This window comes from Ammodytes marinus, assembly GCF_949987685.1.
Source record: "Ammodytes marinus genome assembly, chromosome: 18".
Taxonomy (NCBI): domain Eukaryota; kingdom Metazoa; phylum Chordata; class Actinopteri; order Uranoscopiformes; family Ammodytidae; genus Ammodytes; species Ammodytes marinus.
In genome coordinates, this window is record NC_137222.1 from 2,016,104 (window position 1) to 2,038,168 (window position 22,065).

General features: G+C 39.0%; 2 protein-coding genes across 2 annotated transcripts in view; both read right to left on the bottom strand.

The window, feature by feature from the left end:
• Positions 1 to 10,145, bottom strand: part of pitpnb (phosphatidylinositol transfer protein, beta) — a 28,032-nt gene extending 17,887 nt beyond the window's left edge. The window contains exon 1 of the mRNA XM_080047083.1: positions 10,113 to 10,145. Coding sequence (XP_079903209.1) covers positions 10,113 to 10,132 — 20 coding nt within the window. The 5' untranslated portion in view covers positions 10,133 to 10,145. The remainder of the gene's footprint in view (positions 1 to 10,112) is intronic.
• A 1,700-nt stretch (positions 10,146 to 11,845) lies between these two features.
• The window catches only part of ttc28 (tetratricopeptide repeat domain 28), a 134,733-nt gene continuing 124,513 nt past the window's right edge, over positions 11,846 to 22,065 (bottom strand). Inside the window, exons 29-34 of the mRNA XM_080046564.1 lie at positions 21,823 to 21,899; positions 19,595 to 19,724; positions 18,205 to 18,312; positions 16,700 to 17,039; positions 16,079 to 16,435; positions 11,846 to 15,087 (exon numbers count right to left, since the gene is read on the bottom strand). Coding sequence (XP_079902690.1) covers positions 14,043 to 15,087; positions 16,079 to 16,435; positions 16,700 to 17,039; positions 18,205 to 18,312; positions 19,595 to 19,724; positions 21,823 to 21,899 — 2,057 coding nt within the window. The 3' untranslated portion in view covers positions 11,846 to 14,042. The remainder of the gene's footprint in view (positions 15,088 to 16,078; positions 16,436 to 16,699; positions 17,040 to 18,204; positions 18,313 to 19,594; positions 19,725 to 21,822; positions 21,900 to 22,065) is intronic.

Consider the following 22,065-nt stretch of genomic DNA (forward strand, 5'->3'; position numbering starts at 1 on the left):
AAAAAAAAAATTAAAAAATCAAAAATAAATAAACAGTGCATTGTTGAGGTCGCCATTTTTATATTACACTCATGATGAATGTTTTTATTATTATTATTATTATTATTATTATTATTATTTAGTGGACCAGACTGAAAGTTTGTATTCCTCCTTTTAGTCCCCAAAAACTATGTCCCTTGTCTCACTATAGATGCAGCTGCAGCCCAGATTAAAAGGTGCAGTCAGTGATTCTGGAGAAACGCTTGTTGTCAAAATCAGTGAATATCTCCTCACAATCTGCTACCTGTCCGTACAGTGTGTGCGCTGAAAAAAAAATCAATGAGAATACACACAGACTCTGTAAAGGCCCTCTGTTTACATACCAGTTTACAGAGCCTAGGTTGTGTATTTACACTGGGTTATTTATTTTCAGCGCACACAGTACAGACAGGTAGCGCATTGTGAGATACATTCACCGATTTTGACCAGAAGTGATTTTGACAACAAGCGTTCTCCAGAATCAGTCAGTGCGTTTACATGCAGACTTATAATCGGATAACTAAACGAATAAGACCTCAACAGGACTTTTAAACTGCATGTAAACACCTTTATCCGATCTACTTCGGACACAAATCGGCACAATAACGGACAAGAGAAGTCGGATAAGAACACCTAGATAATTCGTTCATTGTCGGCTTTCTCTCTGCATGTATACAGGGATCGGATATCGCATATCGGACTTCTCGTTCTGTGCTTGTGTGCCTGCGCGTGATAGGCTACACCATGGGTTATTGACGGAAGAGAACCGGACGTGGCTCTAAAACCACTTGTTGAAAGCATGGTTGAAAGGGCTACAACGCCACCTAGCATAGTGGAGACAGCCATGCATCGGACATTTATCCGATTTCTGAAAGGCCATGTATACTCAGACAAGTGACACGGTCCGTTCGAGTGTCTTGTTCGATATATGTGATAATCCAATCTAGTTGTGCCATGTAACCGCACTGACTGACTCCACCTTTAGCAGAGTTTTAACAGGATAATCACAAAACAAGCACCTTCCTTTCCCCCTCAACAGGTCAATGACACCAAGCTACCATTATAACTTGTACAATAGAATCGTTTACAAGCACTTTCTAGTTTCAAAGTACAGCAGCAGCAGACTAAAACTGCAGTAAAGCATGCATTATGAACAGTTGAACAGTTCATATATGTGGATAAAACGGCTTGATTATGGAATTAAGGGCCATGATTTACTCCTGTAATTTCTTGCCCTAAATAAATCAAACCAATCCTGTGCTAAGTTAACATTGGCAGATTTAGCACCACACCCTTAACTAAAACAGAAACTGATTTATAAAAGTTTGGGCGTTGTGAAAATATGTTGTCGGACACGCTCACTTTACCAGAAGATCTCCATGTCAACAACTTGAAAGACATTTTAACCGAGTGTGTAAAACAGTCGGGCGCTCCAGTGGTGTCGTAGTGGATAGAGCGCGTACAATATTGGCTCCGGCCTTCGTTGCAGTGGTCGCGGGTTCAAATCCGACCCGTGGACCTTCACTGCAGGTCATCCCCTCCCCCTCTCTCTCTCTCTCTCTCTCTCTGTCTGTCTCCCCATTTCAACTCTGTACTGTCTAATAAAGCTTGAAAATGCCAAAAAATTATCTTTAAAAAAAACGTGTGTAACCAGCTAAGTGTACCTGTTCTGTTTTGTCTGTTCTGTTAAGGTTCATTTCATGTATTTACGGCTCTTGACCATAGTACCATGATATGGAGCACAAGACATTCAAATAATAACTAGTGGTGGGCCGATAACGGCGTTAACGGCTGCGTTAACGCCAGACTCTTATCGGGCGATAAAAAAAATATCGCCGTTAATCTCTTAATTCCACCTCCTGTTCGGCTCAGGGGAGATGCTGTTCGCCGTCGGGGTGAACCCCCTTCCGCACGTGAAGGCTCGCTTCACGTGCGGGAAAGCTATAGTGTGAGCGGCCACAGCTTGTATTTTGGTCATATCTAACACTGGACTGCAGGCCTATATAAAAGTGTTGTACCTTTGCTTTCTTTGGGTTAAAAAAAACTCCATCAACTCAGTATCCGTCTAGTCCAAAAAAACTCTGTCAGCTGCTGCTGCAGACGGTGTGCAGACGTGCTCGGAGAATCGGCATCGGCGCATCAACAGTCATTCAATGCAGCGGCAGTAATCATACAACCGAACGGTGTAGAAAGTCCCGTCAGTTAAAAATAGTGATCCAGATTTTAAATCCATGTTAAAATCGGAAGGATATAAAGCTAGTTAGCTTAAAAAAAGTAGCAAACATGTCAACTGTGATGTGTTCAGGCCGGCTCAGTAATATGATTGATGTGTTCAAATGCAACACAAAAAAAAAGAAATTTGAGATTTTGGCGAAACTTGTTTTCCCAGCAAGATAAAATAGATAGTAAAGATGGAATGGAATTATGACCTGTTTAATGTCCTATCTAGAGCTATGATCATATCAGCAATTAAAGCAATAATACAAGTTCTATTTCAACAAAATAATAGAAAATTATCAATTTTGATATCAATAAAGACCTGGATCGTTAAGGAGTCTTGAAAATGGTATCAATATCAATACAAATTAACTCTCCTGTCATCTGAGAGAAATTAAGATGATTTAATTTTTTTAACCGTTAGTATTTACCGGTTAAAAATATTATCGGTTGACTGGTTTACCATGGACGTCCCTTATACTGTATAAATGTATATCATACATTGTATGTTTTTTTTTGTGTTATCCCAGTTAAGTTTATTATTAATTTTTTATCATTTAATATTACTTTTAATAGTTCCGGGACGTTGGAGCAATAACCTGGTGTTTTGACACTTCAGTGTGCACTGTGAATTTGAAGTAATGTTCAGTTTTTGAATAAAGATGCAGCATTTACAAATGTTTATTTTTTTTATCCGATTCATCGATTAATCGAAAAAATAATCGACCGATTAATCGATTATTGAAATAATCGTTAGTTGCAGCCCTAAACAATTCATCGTTACCTCTTATGGCCTACAGTTCAAAGTTCATGTTTAACTGAATAAACAGTTTGTAAACACAAGTACATCTTGTTGAACATTATTTATTTTCATCACCAATTATCATAGTAGAACAGCTTCCTCAAGCAGTTTGTGATGCATGTTGGAAACAGGAGATGAGCCCCTGGTCTGATGCGCCACCTGGCTTGAGAAACACGTTCTCAAAGACTTACTTTGAGTCATTATTTAGGAGCACGCACATATTATGAATTAATTCAAATGAGACATTTTAATCTAGATTAATCTAGATTAATTTCAAAATTAATCTAGATTAATCTAGATTAAAAAAATTAATCTATGCCCACCTCTAATAATAACACAACAAAACAATGGTGTACTGTAGCATGTACAAAACAAAAAACACTACCAAAACAAGTGTAGGACATTTTTCAGAAAGGCATTCTTTTTTAATTTTTTTTTAACCTTTATTTCTACAGGTAAATCCCATTGAGACCGAAGACTCTTTTGCAAGGGAGACCTGTTTTCCTTTCCCACGTTACCATTCACACACACATTCATACACCGATAGCAGGCTAACTATCGACATTCACACGAGGCAAGGTGGGTGAAGTGTCTTGCCCAAGGACACAACAACCATGACACAAGTGGCAGGGCGGGAATCGAACAGCCAACCCTTCGATCATTGGCCGACCCGCTCTACCACCTGAGCCACAGTCGCCCCAGTAGTAAATCAATTGAGTCGATAGGGATAGGGATTCCCCTGGGAGCGCTCACTCCTACAGAAATCCCCACACCTGTTGTTTTCCCTGAACAGATTACACTAGATTAGTGTAGTTATTAGTAGTTAGTTAACGAGCTTTCTTCTTTTTCCTATGAGAGTGTGAAGTGTGTTCTTGAATTAACAGAGCATCAGTTTCAGTTCATCTTTGTGAAACATGTTTGACTTTTAAGTTAGTAGTAAGTAAGTGAGTCAGCGATTGTCAAAATAACTTTTAGTCAAAATCAGTGAATATCTCCTCATGATCCACTACCTGTCTGTACTGTGTGTGTGTGCCGTTAATACACAGCCTAGGCTCTGTAAACTGGTATGTTTACAAAGGGTGGCCAACTCAGCTAGCAGCATGCCAGTTTACAGAGCATATGGGCTGTGTATTAACACTGGATTTTTCTTTTAGCACACACACACACACACACACACACACACACACACACACACACACAGCACGGAAAGTAGTAGATCGTGAGGAGATATTCACTGATTTTGACAAAGTGATTTTGACAACAAGCGTTCTCCAGAATCACTGACTACTCCTTTAACTTGCTTCCATATTTTCCTAAACGTTACTTAGCATCGGATGGATTTTACTGAAAAAAAAAAAAAAAAAAAAACTATTTGCACATTCATTTTCAACCCAAGATCAGTATGTGTCCATGACGATGACGAATCGAAAATTTCAGAAGAAAAAAAGGACTTTCAAGTTCTTATTTCCAAATTCGTATTTACTTTAACTAGTAGTTTAGCAGACGAAACGTGTCAAAATACTAGAACTTAAAGCTGGGGTATATGATTTCTGATTGGTCAAAGTTAACATGAGCTGTACACTTTGACCAATCAGAGCGAGGCTCCGATTCTCTGTTCTTATTGGCTGTTGCGACTGTCCATTCACTTTGGCACGACTTTGTTGGTGTAGAGCGTGTCAGGGAGGGACCATAGGGGGAGGGACCAAAGAGAACAAGTGGAGCGGTTGAGGTATTTGGATTCAAATCTCTATCCCAACTGCCAAATTTCTCCCCAAATCCTCCACCCCAGCTTTAATTCTGGTCTGTATACAAGAACATTCAAGTTAGGAGACGCGCCTGTTCTCTTGAGCCTAGAGGCAGTAATACTAATGGCGTGTTAATGTTTAATCCCTTATTGATTATTCACTCTTTAGATATTGACTGTGTCGTTCTGGGACACATAAAGACCAACTGTTTCAAACTCTCCATGGACGCCTTTAGCTCAGTTGGTAGGGCGTCCCCCCCCCCCCCCCCCGGGCTGGGCCCAGCAGCAGACCCGGGTTCGATTCCCGCCCGCGGTCGTTCTCTGCATGTCACTCCCCTCTCTGCCCCATTTCACCTGTGTCTCTCTGCACTATCAATAAACCATAAAAATGCCCAAAAAATATCTTAAAAAAAAAAAAAAAAATCTCCATGGAGGGACAAACATTCTCAACATAACGTGGCTATGACAGGAGAAGGATTCATACTATCGTGTGTGTGTGTGTGTACGAGTGTGTGTGTGTACGTGTCTGTGTGTGTACGTGTGTGTGTGTGTACGTGTGTGTGTGTGTACGAGTGTGTGTGTGTACGTGTGTGTGTGTGTGTGTACGTGTCTGTGTGTGTGTGTACGAGTGTGTGTGTGTACGTGTCTGTGTGTGTACGTGTGTGTGTGTGTACGTGTCTGTGTGTGTACGTGTCTGTGTGTACGTACGTGTGTGTGTGTGTGTACGTGTGTGTGTGTACGTGTCTGTGTGTACGTACGTGTGTGTGTGTGTACGTGTGTGTGTGTACGTGTCTGTGTGTGTACGTGTGTGTACGTGTCTGTGTGTGTACGTGTGTGTGTGTGTACGTGTCTGTGTGTGTACGTGTGTACGTGTCTGTGTGTACGTACGTGTGTGTGTGTGTACGTGTCTGTGTGTGTACGTGTGTGTGTGTGTACGTGTCTGTGTGTACGTACGTGTGTGTGTGTGTGTGACAGGAGATAGATTCATAATTAGTTCTCCAGTGGCGTCATGCGTTCATTCATAATACATTACCGGTTATTAAAACGTCTTGTTTACACACACACACACACACACACACACACACACACACACACACACACACACACACACACACACACACACACACACACACACACACACACACACACACACACACACACACACACACACACACAGTAACAACAGCAGCAGAGAGCTCGCTGCACTGGGGAAAGCTTGGTTGGACTATACAGAGGGAAATAATTTGAATTTTTTCGTCGAAAAGGCAGAAACAGACGCAATTTAAGTGGTCTTGTAGCTAGAAATAAACAGATTAATTCAATTACATTTTTATCCCAAATATTGATCTTGTTTTTGTTTTTTTAATAATATAACAGATGGCTGGACAGCAGAAATCCAAAAGTCACTTATGGTAATGTCCAAGTCACAAAGACGATGCACTTTTATTTATTTTTTGTCTATATTTATTTAAATAATGTTCATATAAGTTCAATTTAGTTTCTCATTTCTTATTTATTTTTGTATTTCATCAAATGCAAAAATAAAATAAAAATAGAAAATCAGCATTATACTGTATATCGACCATCAGACATTGAACAAGACAAATCAGTCAGTCTAGCACTACTTGTGTCCCAAGTTACCAGTGTTATGTAAGATCCAGGTTAAACCCTTTATATTTGCCTTAGCAGAGAGCACACACACCTGCACAGGTACACCGATACTATGACACGAGGGGGGGTGTCTGTCTGTCTGTCTGTCTGTCTGTCTGTCTGTCTGTCTGTCTGTCTGTCTGTCTGTCTGTCTGTCTGTCTGTCTGTCTTAAAACGGTTAAACGTTCACACGAAAAAAAAAGTAGCCATTAAGATTTTTTTTGCGAATGTACACACCCTTAATATTTAGTAAATTAAAATGGGAATTCTATAGACCAAACAATAATGGGAGGGAATTATCTGCAGATTAATTGATAGTTAAAAAGTTGTACGTTGACAACCCACATTAATCAATAAGAAATATTCATTGTAAAAAAAACCTTTTCAACCTTAATCTACAAACACACCATAACTAGCAGCTAACCAAAAGGAAATATTATGATAAAAAAAATGCTTTTAACTTGGTGCTTCGGTGGTGTAGTGGATAGAGCGTGTACCATATTGGCTCTGGCCTTCGTTGCAGTGGTCGTGGGTTTGAATCCGACCCGTGGACCTTTACTGCATGTCATCCCCCCCCCCCTCTCTCTGTCTCCCCATTTCAACTCTGTACTGTCTAATAAAGCTTGAAAATGCCAAAAAATTATCTTTAAAAATTTTTTTTTTTTTAATTAAATTAAATTTTCAAAACATACCATAACTAGCAAACAGCATGACTGAATGCGCCTACATGTGTACTGTAGTCTGCAGCATAACGTTTCACTATCAATTCCACCAGAGCTGAGTTTCACAATCTCAAACAGTGATAACAACTCTCTGTGACACTATGTAATGGGCAGGTTGCCATGGCCAAACAGGACATAATGTACAGTCACATGTACATCGCAAAAAAATAAGCATCTTTTAAATGTTATTCTAAAATTAAGACACCAGTCTTGATTTTTCTTCAATCTTCATCTCTACATTACTTATTGAAAATGCTCTTAATGACAATATTTTTGGGGGGGGGGAATTTGGTAGAAATGTTGTCAGTAGTTTATAGTATAAAACCAAAATGTTCATTCTACTCAAACATATGCCTATAAATAGTAAAAACGAGAGACACTGAACATTTGGAGTGGTCTCTTGAATTTTTTCCAGAGCTGCATGTGTCAAAAATGTTCAGGCCAGGATTGCAAATAGAAGTAACAGAGGATTTAGTGCTTAACTGATATGGAGTTTTCGTATTTTTTTCGAGTAAGAATACTATCAAATACTTCCTAAAAAAGGCCAGAAATAAATAAGCACTGCATTGATTCAACATGTGGCGATTAAGAAAAACAAACATTTCAATTCCCCCCAACTGATGTTTAATGAACCAACAGCCTTTCATATCGTAGTGTTTCCTACAACCACCTAAACGGCCATAATCTCAAAAAAAAATTCAATACTCTGAACGAAAAATCTCAATTTCTAAAGCACTTACATCGACTAAACTTTCCATAGTCATTCTCAGCGCTATTCTGAAGGTTACTGCAGAAGGATTTGTTCATATGTTGTTAATTGTCTGATTTTTGAGACATTTTGTCCTTAAAAAACATGCTGAAAATGCATTTTTAAGACTTGGAAATAGCATTTTTTGATTTATAAAATGAAAAAAGGCAATATCCGGGGGCGCCCTTAGCTCAGTGGGTAGGGCGTCCCCCCCCCATGGGCCTCGGCCAGCAGCGGACCCGGGTTCGATTCCAGCCCGCGGTCGTTCTCTGCATGTCACTCCCCTCTCTGCCCCATTTCAACTCTGTCTCTACACTGTCAATAAAGCATAAAAATGGCAAAAAAAAAAAAGGCAATATCCCAAATCTGTTCTGTAAAAGCTTAGGACACCAAGATGCTCTTAAAAAAAAAGAAATAAGACATTTTAACTCTGGCTTCATCCAACATCTAGGTTTTTGTTTTTTAGAATTAAGCAAATGTAGGCTACACATAATAAGTTAGATATTGACGCATTTGCATATTCATTTAAAAAATGTCTGGAAAAGAATTATCACACAAAAAATACTTGTTTTAATGTCAGTAATCAACTGGCAAGGTTTCATAACGCTAGCTACAGGTTAAAACTGTTTACCCTATTCACTTTACAGTGTCTCGTCTTAAAGGGCATGTCTAGGCAAGGTAGTGAACTTTTCCATAACCCCAGGCTAGCTTTAAAAAGGGTAACAATGCTACATGTTACCAGGCGAAATACAACAGCCTAATAACCTGTTTCAGTATATTTTTTAATGCCAAACTATAGTCTGACAAACAAGCTATAACTTCACAGGAGGCTAAGTAAAAATGAGATTGATAAATAAACTCCCCTTGCCAGTATAGTGTTATGCTAGTAGTTTGTAGGTGTTATGCCAAATTGTGTGACTGCGGATAATTTCATGCCACTTTAAAACACACATCTCAGCTACAATGAGTAATCCATCACTTAAAAGGAATACTTCACCCATACTATCATAATAACATCGCTATTATAATATAATGAATGAGGTTTTTCTTCCCTCAGTCTTCCCTTGGCCCAGCTGTCCTGTTATTCCTAACCCTACATTTTTACTGAAGTGATGTCACATTAGTAAAATTTTAACAGGGCGAATTTCACATCTACATTATATTTTCCCTGCATTTATTAAACTTATTTCAAATCATATATGTTCTGCACAGTAAAGCACACACACACACACACACACACACACACACACACACACACTGACAGTTTTTTTCCCTTCCCTTTATCGAGCATGTTAAAGCAAGTGGCGGACGGTTTGTTTTGATTCGGGCTCTGATTGTTTGTAAATATTACTTCCTTATCAGTCCACTTGTTTGATTTTTTTATTATTATTTTTTTAAATCAGAATAAATACATTTTCTGGATGCATTCTCAGTAATGACACCGTTAGATGCTCCACTCACATGTATATTTTTGCACACATTTACAACGCTAATTTTATTAAATTAAAATGATATTTAATCCTACATTTAAAGAGACAAGCAATCAAGGGAGTGTTAGCAATTTCTTTGACAGCTACACACTTCCGATAATTTCTCTTCATTTACGAAGCTGACAAAGACGAGTACATCAGTTTTAAACAGCAATTTGCCTTAAAAATAACTACAACGTCTGTTATTTAAGCCTTTTTTAAGCTGTGGTGAACAACATTTTGCAGCAGGGAGACAGAAATCAGCGTAACACCGGCTGCTACGGCTAGCCTAGCCACCTAGCATACATGGTAAATCCGACGACCGAGGAAAAGCTTAATCTGAGCCAAAGCTTAACAATTACGGGCACTTTGCCGATATAACACGCTGCTAGCACGCAGCCTACGTCAATACAAGTGACACGCAAGTCATGTTAACTCACTAAATGTGCCAATTATGTGTGTGTTTTAACCAGGGCAGCCTTTTTTATGTAACTCATTTGCACTAAGAAGCTAGCGTTAGCTTGCAACTAGCACCGCCTAGAGAAGACCGGTGTGTCCCGTTATCCTGATCCACCCCGCTCAAATCTGGTGCTTTTTACGGGCTACACGGCGATTTAATCCCGCAAGCGACACCGCCATACGACACATGAGTATTCAGTTGTCCGTAATAAGCTGTCGGATGGGTGAAAATGACCCTAGAAATGCACCAAAAAGACATTTATAAAAAACACTTCAGACTCACTATTCCTTGATGAGCACCATCTTCGTCACCCACGGCTGCGCATGCGCACTGGGACGAGACACCAGACAGAATTATCAACAAGTTCGTTCCGCCCTCAGGAGAGAATGTGATTGGCTGAACAATTCACTGTATCCACACTGTAATAAACATTTAGTATCAATAAAATATCTTTTTTTAGAATAATATTAATACTAATAATACAATTAATTAAAAATGTATTCAAACAGACACTATGGTTAATTTTTATAGTGATAGGCCTATATTCATGTAAGTAAGTAAGTAAGTAAGTAAGCAGGCCTAAGTAAAATTTATTTGTATAGCGCTTTTCACAGTGTTTTATAGTGTGCATAGAAAAAAATAAAAGCATAGTAAATAAACATCTAAGAAAAAAATGAATAAAAAAAAATTGATAAAAAAAAATTAAAACATTTTTGGATTTTAGCTCAAAATTTTTTGTTGGGTATTTGCCCATTAACATAGTTTAAATCATCTCAACAGTATTACATTCATTACTATGTGCAGTACTTACTTTCAACTGTAATATCATGCTAGTCTTTTAATAAGAAGTGCTGTATAGTTTTACTACAGCCTCATGTGACCTCACACAGACCTTTTGTGACCTTACCTTTGCAAAACTATCCGTTAAAGCTGGGGTGGAGGATTTGGGGAGAAAATGGCAGTTGGGATAGAGATTCGAATCCAAATACCTCAACCGCTCCACTTGTTCTCTTTGGTCCCTCCCCTATGGTCCCTCCCTGACACTTTCTACACCAACAAAGTCGGTGCCAAAGTGAATGGACAGTCCCAACAGCCAATAAGAACAGAGAATCGGAGCCTCGCTCTGATTGGTCAAAGTGTACAGCTCATGTTAACTTTAACCAATCAGAAATCACATACCCCAGCTTTAATACACTTTGGAGAACAATATGATGATGATTTTAATCTTCAAGAAAAAGGGTCTCCGGTCCCGTATCTGACTCAGTATTGGTATCAGCAGACATCCAAATAAAAAAGTATTGAAATCATATCGCGAACTGAAAAAAATAGATTTGTTCATTCTTCCGAGCAGATGTTGAGGAGATGGAGGACTCCACTGTGTTACCTTGACAACAGATTGGACTGGAAACGAGGGACCCAGATGTTGTATATCTTCTATGAGTCTGTTGTGGAGAGTGCTGCCAAAAAACTATATAAAAACAGCATTCTGGGGGCGCCCATAGCTCAGTTGATAGGGCGTCCCCCCCCCCCCCCCGGGCCAAGGCCCCGCAGCGGACCCGGGTTTGAATCCTGCCCGGGTTAGTTCTCGACATGTCCTCTCCTCTTTGCCCCATTTCAACACTGTCTCCCCAAATAAAGCAAAAATGCCCAAAAAATAATCTTTAGAAAAAAAATAGCATTCTTTGCACTGATGGTCTCGTTTGCTGTTACATGTCATTTATGATCATCAGAAGGAAAATGAGACAGTTTCAGAAATATTTAAAAAGTTCCTCATAGCACCTTTAAGATGAAGAATGGAGATATTTTCTAAACAATTGTTTGTCCCGCAGTGCTGCAAAACTGTTTTATATAAATTCATTGACAAACTGAACAACACGAGGTCCGTCCCAAGCCGAAAATCACACATACAATCAAACTTTCATAAAAATAAAAATAAAAAAGACTATCAAAACATTTTATTTTTAATTCATTCTCTGTTTAATTTGTCTTTATATAAAATGTATAATAATGGACTTGGAAAACACTTTACAATTTACTTAACAAAATAAATGACAGCCGGAAGCATCCATAATGACGTTTAACAATAATAATTATTACACAAAAAAGTCAATTTACACAAATATAGCGAGCATTTAGTTTTGACATGTAATGTTCCTTTCGATTCTCAGGCATTCAGTTGTCAGACCCTCTCAGTACAGTACATGATGATGGAAGCATTGTCACATGATCTCTAGTCAGTCATACAAAAAACAATTAAAGCTGCAGTGTGTAGATTTTATTGGCATTTTTCACAACAGACTCGGTAGAAATGAAATATTATATCATATGTTTATTAGTGTATAATTGCTTTAAAAAAAAAAACGTATATGTTTCTTAAATGACCTAAGAATGAGCCTTTTATATCTACATAGGAGCGGGGCGCTGAGGCTGCCATGTTGCACCGCCATGTTTCTACAGTAGCTAAGAACGGACAAACTTAACGGCCTTACTCGTTTTTTATATATAGTGGGCGTCCTGGGGAAATGCACCTGTTGGAAGACCAAGAAGAAGAAGTACTATAGAATAAATAACTAAATACATCTTCACCTCATCACTTGATATTGTGGAAAGACTTGAGGCAGTGGTGGATGATGTCATCTTTAGTAACTATAGCTTCTTGTCCTTGAAGGCCACCGTAGCTTCTGTAAATACTTCGGAAAGGAAGGGGTTAGCAAGGGAGCGTTACAATCTAGAACTTTCACCTTGATGCCACTATCCCTGCGTTCCAAATCACATACTCTTTCTTTTTACTACACTACATACTAAAGTACAGGAGAGTTTTAGGGCCACAGACAGGAGTGAAAAAAAATCAGATAAGGAAGATTTTATTTCATTATGTTGAGAAATGTCAAGAATAAAGACGAATACTCCAAAATGCCATTGGAGTTAGTGGGGCATTTATGTTTTTTCAGCATACTACAATTGACGTGCATGTATTGGGACATCCTAAATCTTTTTTTTGGCATACTAAATAGTAGGGAAGTATGGGGATTGGAACGCAGGGTGGTAAATATTCCTATATTACTACACACTGCACCTTTAAGAGTCCTTCCATCTCTCTCCACTAGAGGGCACAGTCATCACATTCAAAACATCGCCATCCTTCACAAAGAAAAAAGTTAAATCTCTGTCTGTGTGAAACTGAACTTTTCTCTTCCTTGTCTTCAGCAGATATTGCAAAAAAAAAATGATTGAGTTTTTCCCCTATCTTTATTCAAGAGCACAGTCTTTTGATCTGACAGTAAATACAGGTGATACTCGAATTATTAGAATATCATGGAAAATGAATTGGAATTGAGGCAAGAATTCATGCAAAAGGGGGCCCAAACCAAGTACTGAGTACATATGGATGATTATACTTTATAGAGGGTTGACATTTCTGTATTTAAAATCCCTTTTTTATTGATTTCATGTAATATTCAAATTTTCTGAGATTTTGAATTTGGGGTTTTAATAAGCTGTATGCCATAATAATCAAAAGTATAACAAATAAAGCCTTGAAATATCTCACTTTGCATGTAATGAGTCTGTATAATATATTATTTTTACCCTTTAAGTTGAATTACTGAAATAAATGAACTTTTTTATTTTTTTTATTCAAATTTTTCGAGTTTCATCTGTATATTTGAGGGTAAACATACAGTTGGGGCAAAAGCAGAAAGAAAGCAGGAGACATCTGTGTGTGAGTGCAGAGTTTGATGGAAGTGAAAACAGTAAATCATGCTCTCCAAATAAAAAAGACCACACTCTCGAATAAAGATACGAAGTTCAAACTCCATTTAAAAAAGTGGTAGTAGATCATTTTAGCCGGTAAATAGACCTGCTTCTGTCATGGTACAATCACCACAATGCCTACAACTGAAGAATGGCAATGTGGCTTCTTCAGCACGGTCAAATTAAAGCTGGGGTGGAGGATTTGGGGAGAAAATGGCAGTTGGGATAGAGATTCGAATCCAAATACCTCAACCGCTCCACTTGTTCTCTTTGGTCCCTCCCCTATGGTCCCTCCCTGACACGCTCTACACCAACAAAGTCGTGCCAAAGTGAATGGACAGTCCCAACAGCCAATAAGAACAGAGAATCGGAGCCTCTCTGATAGGTCAAAGTGTGCAGCTCATGTTAACTTTGACCAATCAGAAATCACATACCCCAGCTTTAACCTCAACTCTCATTTTAACATTTCGACGATGGGAAAAAATGTCCCGGTGAGAGGAACTTGTAGCCGTTCCCGGACGGAAGTTTAGCTTTAGAGTTTGTTTGAACGTTAGAAGAGGTTTGCTGTGTAGGTGGCGGCGGCGGCGGCGGCTTAGCCTTCAGCTTTTGATGTCCGCCATTTTGCCTGTCCCCATGGCTACGCTCCTCTGCTCTCTCGTGCCTCGGCGAGAGATTTAGCAAACCCAAAACATCCTTCTGAACGGTGCTCATTTTCTTACCGCCGCCGCCGCCTTGGAGCAAACTTTTCGCACAGGGCGCTTCGTGCTTTTTCGCGCCACCACCGGCATTGGCCCAGAATGTCTTTAAGTTATGGATGGTTTGGACCTTCGTATCCTGTTTCAAATGGCCCAATTCGGGGGTGTTTGCTGGGCTTGAAGAGGCTGAAATGGACCCTGTGGATGAGTAGGAAAGTGCGGGCGATGGAGCTCCGTTATTGGGAGATTGGGAAGGTGACATGCGGGTTGTGTAAGGGGATGGGGGGTATTTTAGCTTGACTTGAGCGTGCGCTTGACCGTCCACATTCTGCTCTTTTACATGTAGATTTAAAGACGGACTGGAAGTGAGTTTTTGCAGCGAAGAAGACCTGGATGGTGGTTTAGGCCGAGTCGGAGGCGGTGTCGAAACATGGCTGGAAACATGCGAAAGATGACTCGACGGCGACGCTTTCAGACTAGCGGTTCGGCTAGGCGGTCGGCTAAATGCGCTAGTTTCGGACGGGTGGAATCCCCTGGCTCCTACTGCGCTTGTGGAGAGAGTAGGAGTGGTAGGGGTGGATTGGGAGGGCTGTCTGAAGGTGTGGGCTTTGTGAAGGCTTTCCACGGCTTGCATGTGGCTCTGTGTCTCTTCCAGGATCTTCTGGGCCAGTTCTTGCGGGTCCATCTGTCCCGCGGGAAGCGTTCTTTCCTCCGAGGACTTGACGGTGCTGTCTGTCTCTGTGCTGGACTGGTCGGACTCGGAGCTGCTGGCTTTGCCTGCTGCTTTAGGGGCACGCGCTGGAGACGGGCTGGGGACACAAACAAACAGATTAATGTCCATTTATATCGAAATGGACCTGTCAAGGAGCAAGACTTTTTTTTTTTTTAAGATAATTTTTTGGGCATTTTCAAGCTTTTTTTATTAGATAGTACAGAGTTGAAATGGGGAGACAGAGAGAGAGAGAGATACAGAGAGAGAGAGGGGGGATGACCTGCAGTAAAGGTCCACGGGTCTGATTCGAACCCGCGACCACTGCAACGAAGGCCGGAGCCCATATGGTACGCGCTCTATCCACTACGCCACCAGAGCGCCCCAAGGAGCAAGACTTTTAATGAACTGTACTTATATACAGTTTTAAAAAATAGCTTTATTCGTCCCCAGTGAGACAATATGTTTTGCATTAAGCTCGCATTAAAATGAAAACTCAATTAAACAATACGTTAAAACAAAATTTTTTTTTTAATGTAACTTCAAGTTTTGAGTTCTAGAATTCCAAAAAGTTAAAAGTTGTGACAACGTATGATCTTTTGTTCAGATAGTTTTAACACCAAAGACAAATTCTACTCAAGTTTTTAAGAACTGAACATTTGAAGTTATTTCAACAAAAGATAATCAGTTGTCTCTAAGAGCAGTTTATCCTCAAAACTAAAAAAATTGTAGAGAGATGCAAAAAAAAAAATTAAATTACATTTCCTGTTTTGGTTTGGGACCGGCTTGAACTTTTAGATAAATAAATGTTCATTTATATTGAAATGAGCAATACTTTTAAATGAGCTTAGAATATATATTTTATTACATGTCGTTTTTATACAGTTTAAAAAATATGTTTTGCAGCGTTGAGGAAGCATGCATTAAGCAAAATGACAGTCATGTGTTGTTGTTTTCTTCTGTCTATTCTAAAAACTAAATAAAATATTATATAGGCCTATAAGACAACAGAAAAAAAAATATATAGGCTATTTTGTTTAAATAAATATTAACTATAATAAATAATAATAAAAAAATAAAAATTAACTTACATTTCCTGCTTTGGTTTGGGGCTGGCTTGGACTCTTCGTGGCATCGTTGGCGGGGGCACCGTAGCTTTGATGGGCGACGTCGGCGTGCTGATGCTACCCTTTGATGAGACCGTAACCATGGAGTAACCATGACCACCCCCAGCAACAGAAGCCCCCCTAGAGACAGAGGCCCCTCCCCCTCCTCCCCTGCTCTGCCTGTGTCCTGAAGGCAGCGGCAACGTGTCACAATCTCTCCTCGCTCGGCCCAACGGTTCGCTGCTTATGATGGAATAACCCTCGTATTCATCGTCGTCCATGTCTCCGCCGTGATTGGCCAGACGAGATCTCTGCAGGCGCTGCGATGACGCCCCTCGAAGTCTGTCAACATAAAATACAAAAACAACAGTTTGGTTTTTGTCGTCATTGTTTCCCTCTCAATGTACAAAATGTAATATTAATATTTGTAATTCTCCGCTCAGGAGGATCATTCAGATTATTGGCAGAGGTGATTTTACACCAATGAGGACATTACATACATATTTATGAATGAGGATATTGATTTTAGCTAATAAATTACTTAAAAATGTTACACAGTGTCCCTTTTAAAAACAAAAAAATAAAATAAAAATATTTTCCTCTCACCCTCTGTCCAGATCCTGTTGTTGTTGTTGATGATGATGCGATCGCTGGCTTGTGACGTCACTTCCCGCGGGCTCCGGTCTGGACAGGAAGCTGAGCGAAGAGGCCAGAGAGCTCAAACTGTAGACAGAGATGGCGTCACATGACAGGTTGTCGGGGCAGACGGGGGGTAAGAAGGCCTGGTGGGGGTGGTGTGCTTGTTGTTGCTGTTGTGGAGGGTAGCAGCCGAACGAGAGGGGGGGTAAGGAGGAGTGGGGGGGCTGGGACGCAGATTGAGACGATGATAGAGACTCCAGGGAAGATGAACTGTCCATGCTCAAGCGCTTAGGAAGTTCTGTGGAGTCTAGAAGAGAAAGAGAGAGAGAGAGAGAGTGAGGGAGGAATTTATACATGATAGAATTGAATAGAGAACGATTTGATTTATAGGAGGGTTTAGTATAATTCCATTTCTAGCAAGGCTGTTCTGAAAAAACTGCAAATGAATTCTACACACACTGCAGCTTTAAAGCTCTGTAGAGTCTGGAGCAAGAGAGAGGGAGAGGGAGTGGTTTTAACTTGTTAGGTTTGAATAGGGAAATATTTGATTATTTCGAACATGTAAAAGAAAACATAAATTGTCATACGGAAAATATTGATGTTACAAAAAATAGAAAGCATAACTAGATACTTGAATGACAAACACTTGATAATGGTTTCAAGTTTCAACATGTTACAATTATCAAGAGAAAGAGACTTTGAAGAAGTGAGTCTTAAAGGTGCAGTGTGTAATATCTAGTATCTAGTATTTAGAATCATCTAGTGGTGAGATTCCAGACTGCAACTATTAAAGCTCTAAACTTTCCATAATCCTTCTTAACATTATTTTTCTAATGTTTATTTGTTCATGTGTTGGTAATTGTCTGTTTTATGATTAATTTTGTTGTCAAAAACATGCCAGGACCTGTACACTAATATGTTGCAAATAGACATAACTAGTTAAACCTGCAGTGTGTAGAATTTTGGGTTTTATTTCCTAGCAGATTTTGTAGAAAGTAATTATAATATCCATAAGTACATTTAATTTAGTGCATAATAGCTGAACATTTTTTTTTTTATTATTATTTTTTCCCTTAGAAAGGGTCTCATATATGTCCATATTTCTGCATATTTTGGACCAAGGCCTAGTGCCGCCATCTTGAAAGTGTCATAGTTGGAATGTCATCAGGTGCATTGTTTAAAATTTTGAATTGTTCTTGTCCTTGAAGGCCACTGTAGCTTCTGTTATTATTCTAAAGGGTTGGGGTTACCCAGGGAATGTTGCATTCTAGAACTTTCTAGAACTTTCTTGATGATGTCATATTACACACTGCACCTTTAAGATATTGCAACATTTCCAATTAAAAAATAAATAAATTGTAAAACAAAAAAAAAATTGTTTAAATGTAAGTAATCAACCGGCAAAGTTTCATGATTATATAATATATATAAAAAAATATATATATATTATTATTTATTAAATGTATTCTCACCAAATAGTGCTAGTAGAGACTGTAGGGCAAAGTGCATGGTGCGCCTGCTGGCCTGTTTGCCCGTCTTCAACACCACTTCCTCCTGACCAACTTCACACAGATCAAACCCTGAAAGACACAGTGCAAGAATGTAACTTAGTGCATTTACTCAAGTACATTTTTTAGCTACTTTTTTTCTTTAAGACACTTTTTTGGGTATTTTCAAGCTTTATTAGACAGTGCAGAGTTGAAATGGGGAGACAGAGAGAGAGAGAGAGAGGGGGGATGACCTGCAGTAAAGGTCCACGGGTTTGATTTGAACCCGTGACCACTGCAATGAAGGCCGGAGCCAATATGGTACGCGCTCTATCCACTACACCACCGGAGCGCCCCAATTTTTGAGGTACTTTTACTATAGCTGTGCGATTTAGGAAGAATAAATTATTTTTGTGATTACTCTGGCTGATATTGCGATTGCGATATGATTTGCGATATTAGAGAGAATGGTCACTTTTACATCATTGTTCAGATTTTCATTGAAAAACATATTAAAATTATTATGGTGTTTTTATCAAATTTTTTTAAACATACATTTTTTATTAAAATGTTTGATGCATACAAAACAGAACATCACAGCCAGGCGCTGTTAAATCCACTCATTGTTAAACTTGAATATTAAATATTCTGAAATATACAGAGTGGGTTTCTATTTAGCACAAAATAATTATAATTTATTTATTTAAAGTAAAACAGCAAGTCAGATGCAGTTCAGATTGTTCTGTTTTGGCATTCCAACATGTACAGTCGTGTTATATAGTCATTAGAAAATGTCATAGTTTCATTTCAAATAAAAGTCAAATTTGCTTTAAGTTTGTCCATTCTGTGTTACTGTAGAAACATGGTATGTTAAATAACTAGCTTAAAGGTGAAGTAAGCGATGTATTTATGTTAATATAAGTGTTAATTCGCTCTTTATTCATACAGTGATCACTTATACATAGTGTGCGCGTTTTGTAAAGCCGATCTCTCAGTCACTCGCTCTGCATGTAATCGGCAAATAAACTTTTCGGGGATCCCGAAACTGATAACCAATCAGAAGAGAGAATGCTACAAACCGGCACCCGTCTCAATGCCGGTGCACGAGCAGAGCAACATATGGATGAATGTGTATGCGCCTACAATGACGGAGCAGGTAAAAATACTTCCCAATGTCTGTTTTGATGGTTTTTATCATGTTTTATCACACCTACTTATCTGAGATGATGCTAGATAACTTGCTGCTTGAAGACCGCAGTGCATTAATGTGGTGACGTGGGGACGAGGGAGGGGACGGCTAACTGCAGTCAGTGACAAAAAGTTAGCTAAACAGACCATTCCGCTTTCTGAACCTTTAAGTGTGTCAATGACCTACCTAATGCAGCCAGGAACTCGTGGCAGCCCGGGAGCCTCCACAGCTGGACACTTATAGAGACCTGGATGGGAGCCAGAGAAAAGTCCTGCTCCTTCTCTGTCGACTGCAACTGCACCAATACCTGGTGAAGCTTGGGTGAGAAGAAAAAGGCAAAACATACAATCAGATACGATATATACAGTATATATAAGTTCAAATAGCCTGAGTTAAGAACATTATAACATACAATTAGTTATGGTACATGGAAGCGCATAGTTTCATAGTACAAAGTATAGGTAAAGAATTATCCTTAATGAGATGCTGCACGGCAAAAATAACGATTTTACAAGCACTGGTCAATTTTGAGATTTTTGGCTATTTTGATTCCATAATATTTCTTCTTTCATACTAGTATGAATCAAACGTCCATTAACGACATTAAGGTGTTTATTTGACCATTGCATATTTCTCCTATACAACATTTTCTTTTTTTTTAAGATATATATATTTTTTTAGCATTTTTCATGCTTTTTATTGAAGAGACAGAGGTGAAATGGGGCAGAGAGGGGAGTGACATGCAGAGAACGACCACGGGCGGGAATCGAACCCGGGTCTGCTGCTGGGCCCGGGTTCGGGGGGGGGGGGGGGGGGACGCCCTACCAACTGAGCTAAGGGTGCCCCCCTATACAACATGTTTTACCTTATAGAGATCATCATGAAACGTTGCCTTCTGTAATAACCTTCAGAATAGTGCAAAGAATAATTATGGAAGTTTAGTTGATGTAAGTGCTTTAAAAGGTCTGATTTTTGGTTCAGAGTTTTGGGGGGAAACAAACTAATGTTGAGATAATGGCCGTTAAAGATGGTTATCCTATATCCCCCGTATCACAATGAGCTTTCAAAATAAAAGCCCAGGCTTACAGATGAAACTCGAAAAATTTGAATATCGTGCAAAAGTTCATTTATTCCAATAATTCAACTTAAAAGGTGAAACTAATTTTTCATTTCATTTAACTTTTATTTATCCTCGAGAGACCAATTGAGGGGTGACCCTCATTTTCAATGACGTCGAGTTCAAAATAAATTCAAAACAACAATACATACAAAATATTCAATGCAAATATATCAAATACACAACAAGTGAAGAGAAGAGAAAAAAAAATATATAATATATTATATAGACTACATTACATGCAGAGTGAGATATTTCAAGCCTTTATTTTTTAATAATTTTGATTATTATGGCTTACAGCTTATGAAAAACCCAAATTCAAAATCTCAGAAAATTTGAATATTACATGAAATCAATAAAAAAAGGGATTTTAATTACAGAAATGACGGCCCTCTATAAAGTATAATCATCCATATGTACTCAGTACTTGGTTTGGGCCCCCTTTTGCATGAATTCTTGCCTAAAGTCCAATTCATTTTCCATGATATTCTAATAAAATGAGTTTCACCTGTATGTAGAATAAGGTAGTGTTCTTGTCTGTGTGTGCCTTCACCATTGTCATTCACACTTTCATTGAATTCAAAGTCACCGTGAAACACTTACCATCCCCACCATGCTTTTAACCGCCTTAGTGGGCATTACAGAAAAGAGGAAACATAACTTTTATTGGTTAAAATGTTGAGTGTGTGTGTAACTGCACAGTCAGCCATTAACGCATTACCGATGAGAGGAGGAACTGAAGTGACGTGCAAATATCAAAATAAATGATTATCAAAGAGATACGCTGGATTTTTTTTATTTATACAGGTAAATCCCATTGAGACCGAAGACTCTTTTACAAGGGAGACCTGTTTTCCTTTCCCACGTTACCATTCACACACACATTCATACACCGATAGCAGGCTAACTATCGACATTCACACGAGGCAAGGTGGGTGAAGTGTCTTGCCCAAGGACACAACAACTATGACACAAGTGGCAGGGCGGGGATCGAACCTCCAACCCTTTGATCATCGGCCGACCCGCTCTACCAACTGAGCCACAGTCACCCCAAATTTTTTAATAATGATGGCAAATGAAAAGCAGTAAATGAACACAACACTGCAAACTAAATGCTCTCGTACACTGAGTCCGTATTTTTCATACTCCATTTAATTTCATTTAATCGTTTGGTGAACATTTTTGCAATGAGCAGAAAATAATATGCAAAAAAAGGACGAATGTGTGAAACAAATGTTCATCATATTATGGATACGGAAACAAAAAACAGACTAAATAAAATGGATGCTGTCCGTACCTTATGAATGAGCTGCTCTCCTGCTTCAGATGCTGTGACCAGTTTACACAGAGCCTGAAGAGCTGCGGGAGTCAGGCCTACAGACAGACAGACAGACAGACAGACAGACAGACAGACAGACAGACAGACAGACAGACAGACAGACAGACAGACAGACAGACAGACAGGAGGGGGATTAGATTTACCGGCAGTATCGTAAATATATATATATATATTTTTTTTTAAATTAGACAGATTGGAGAG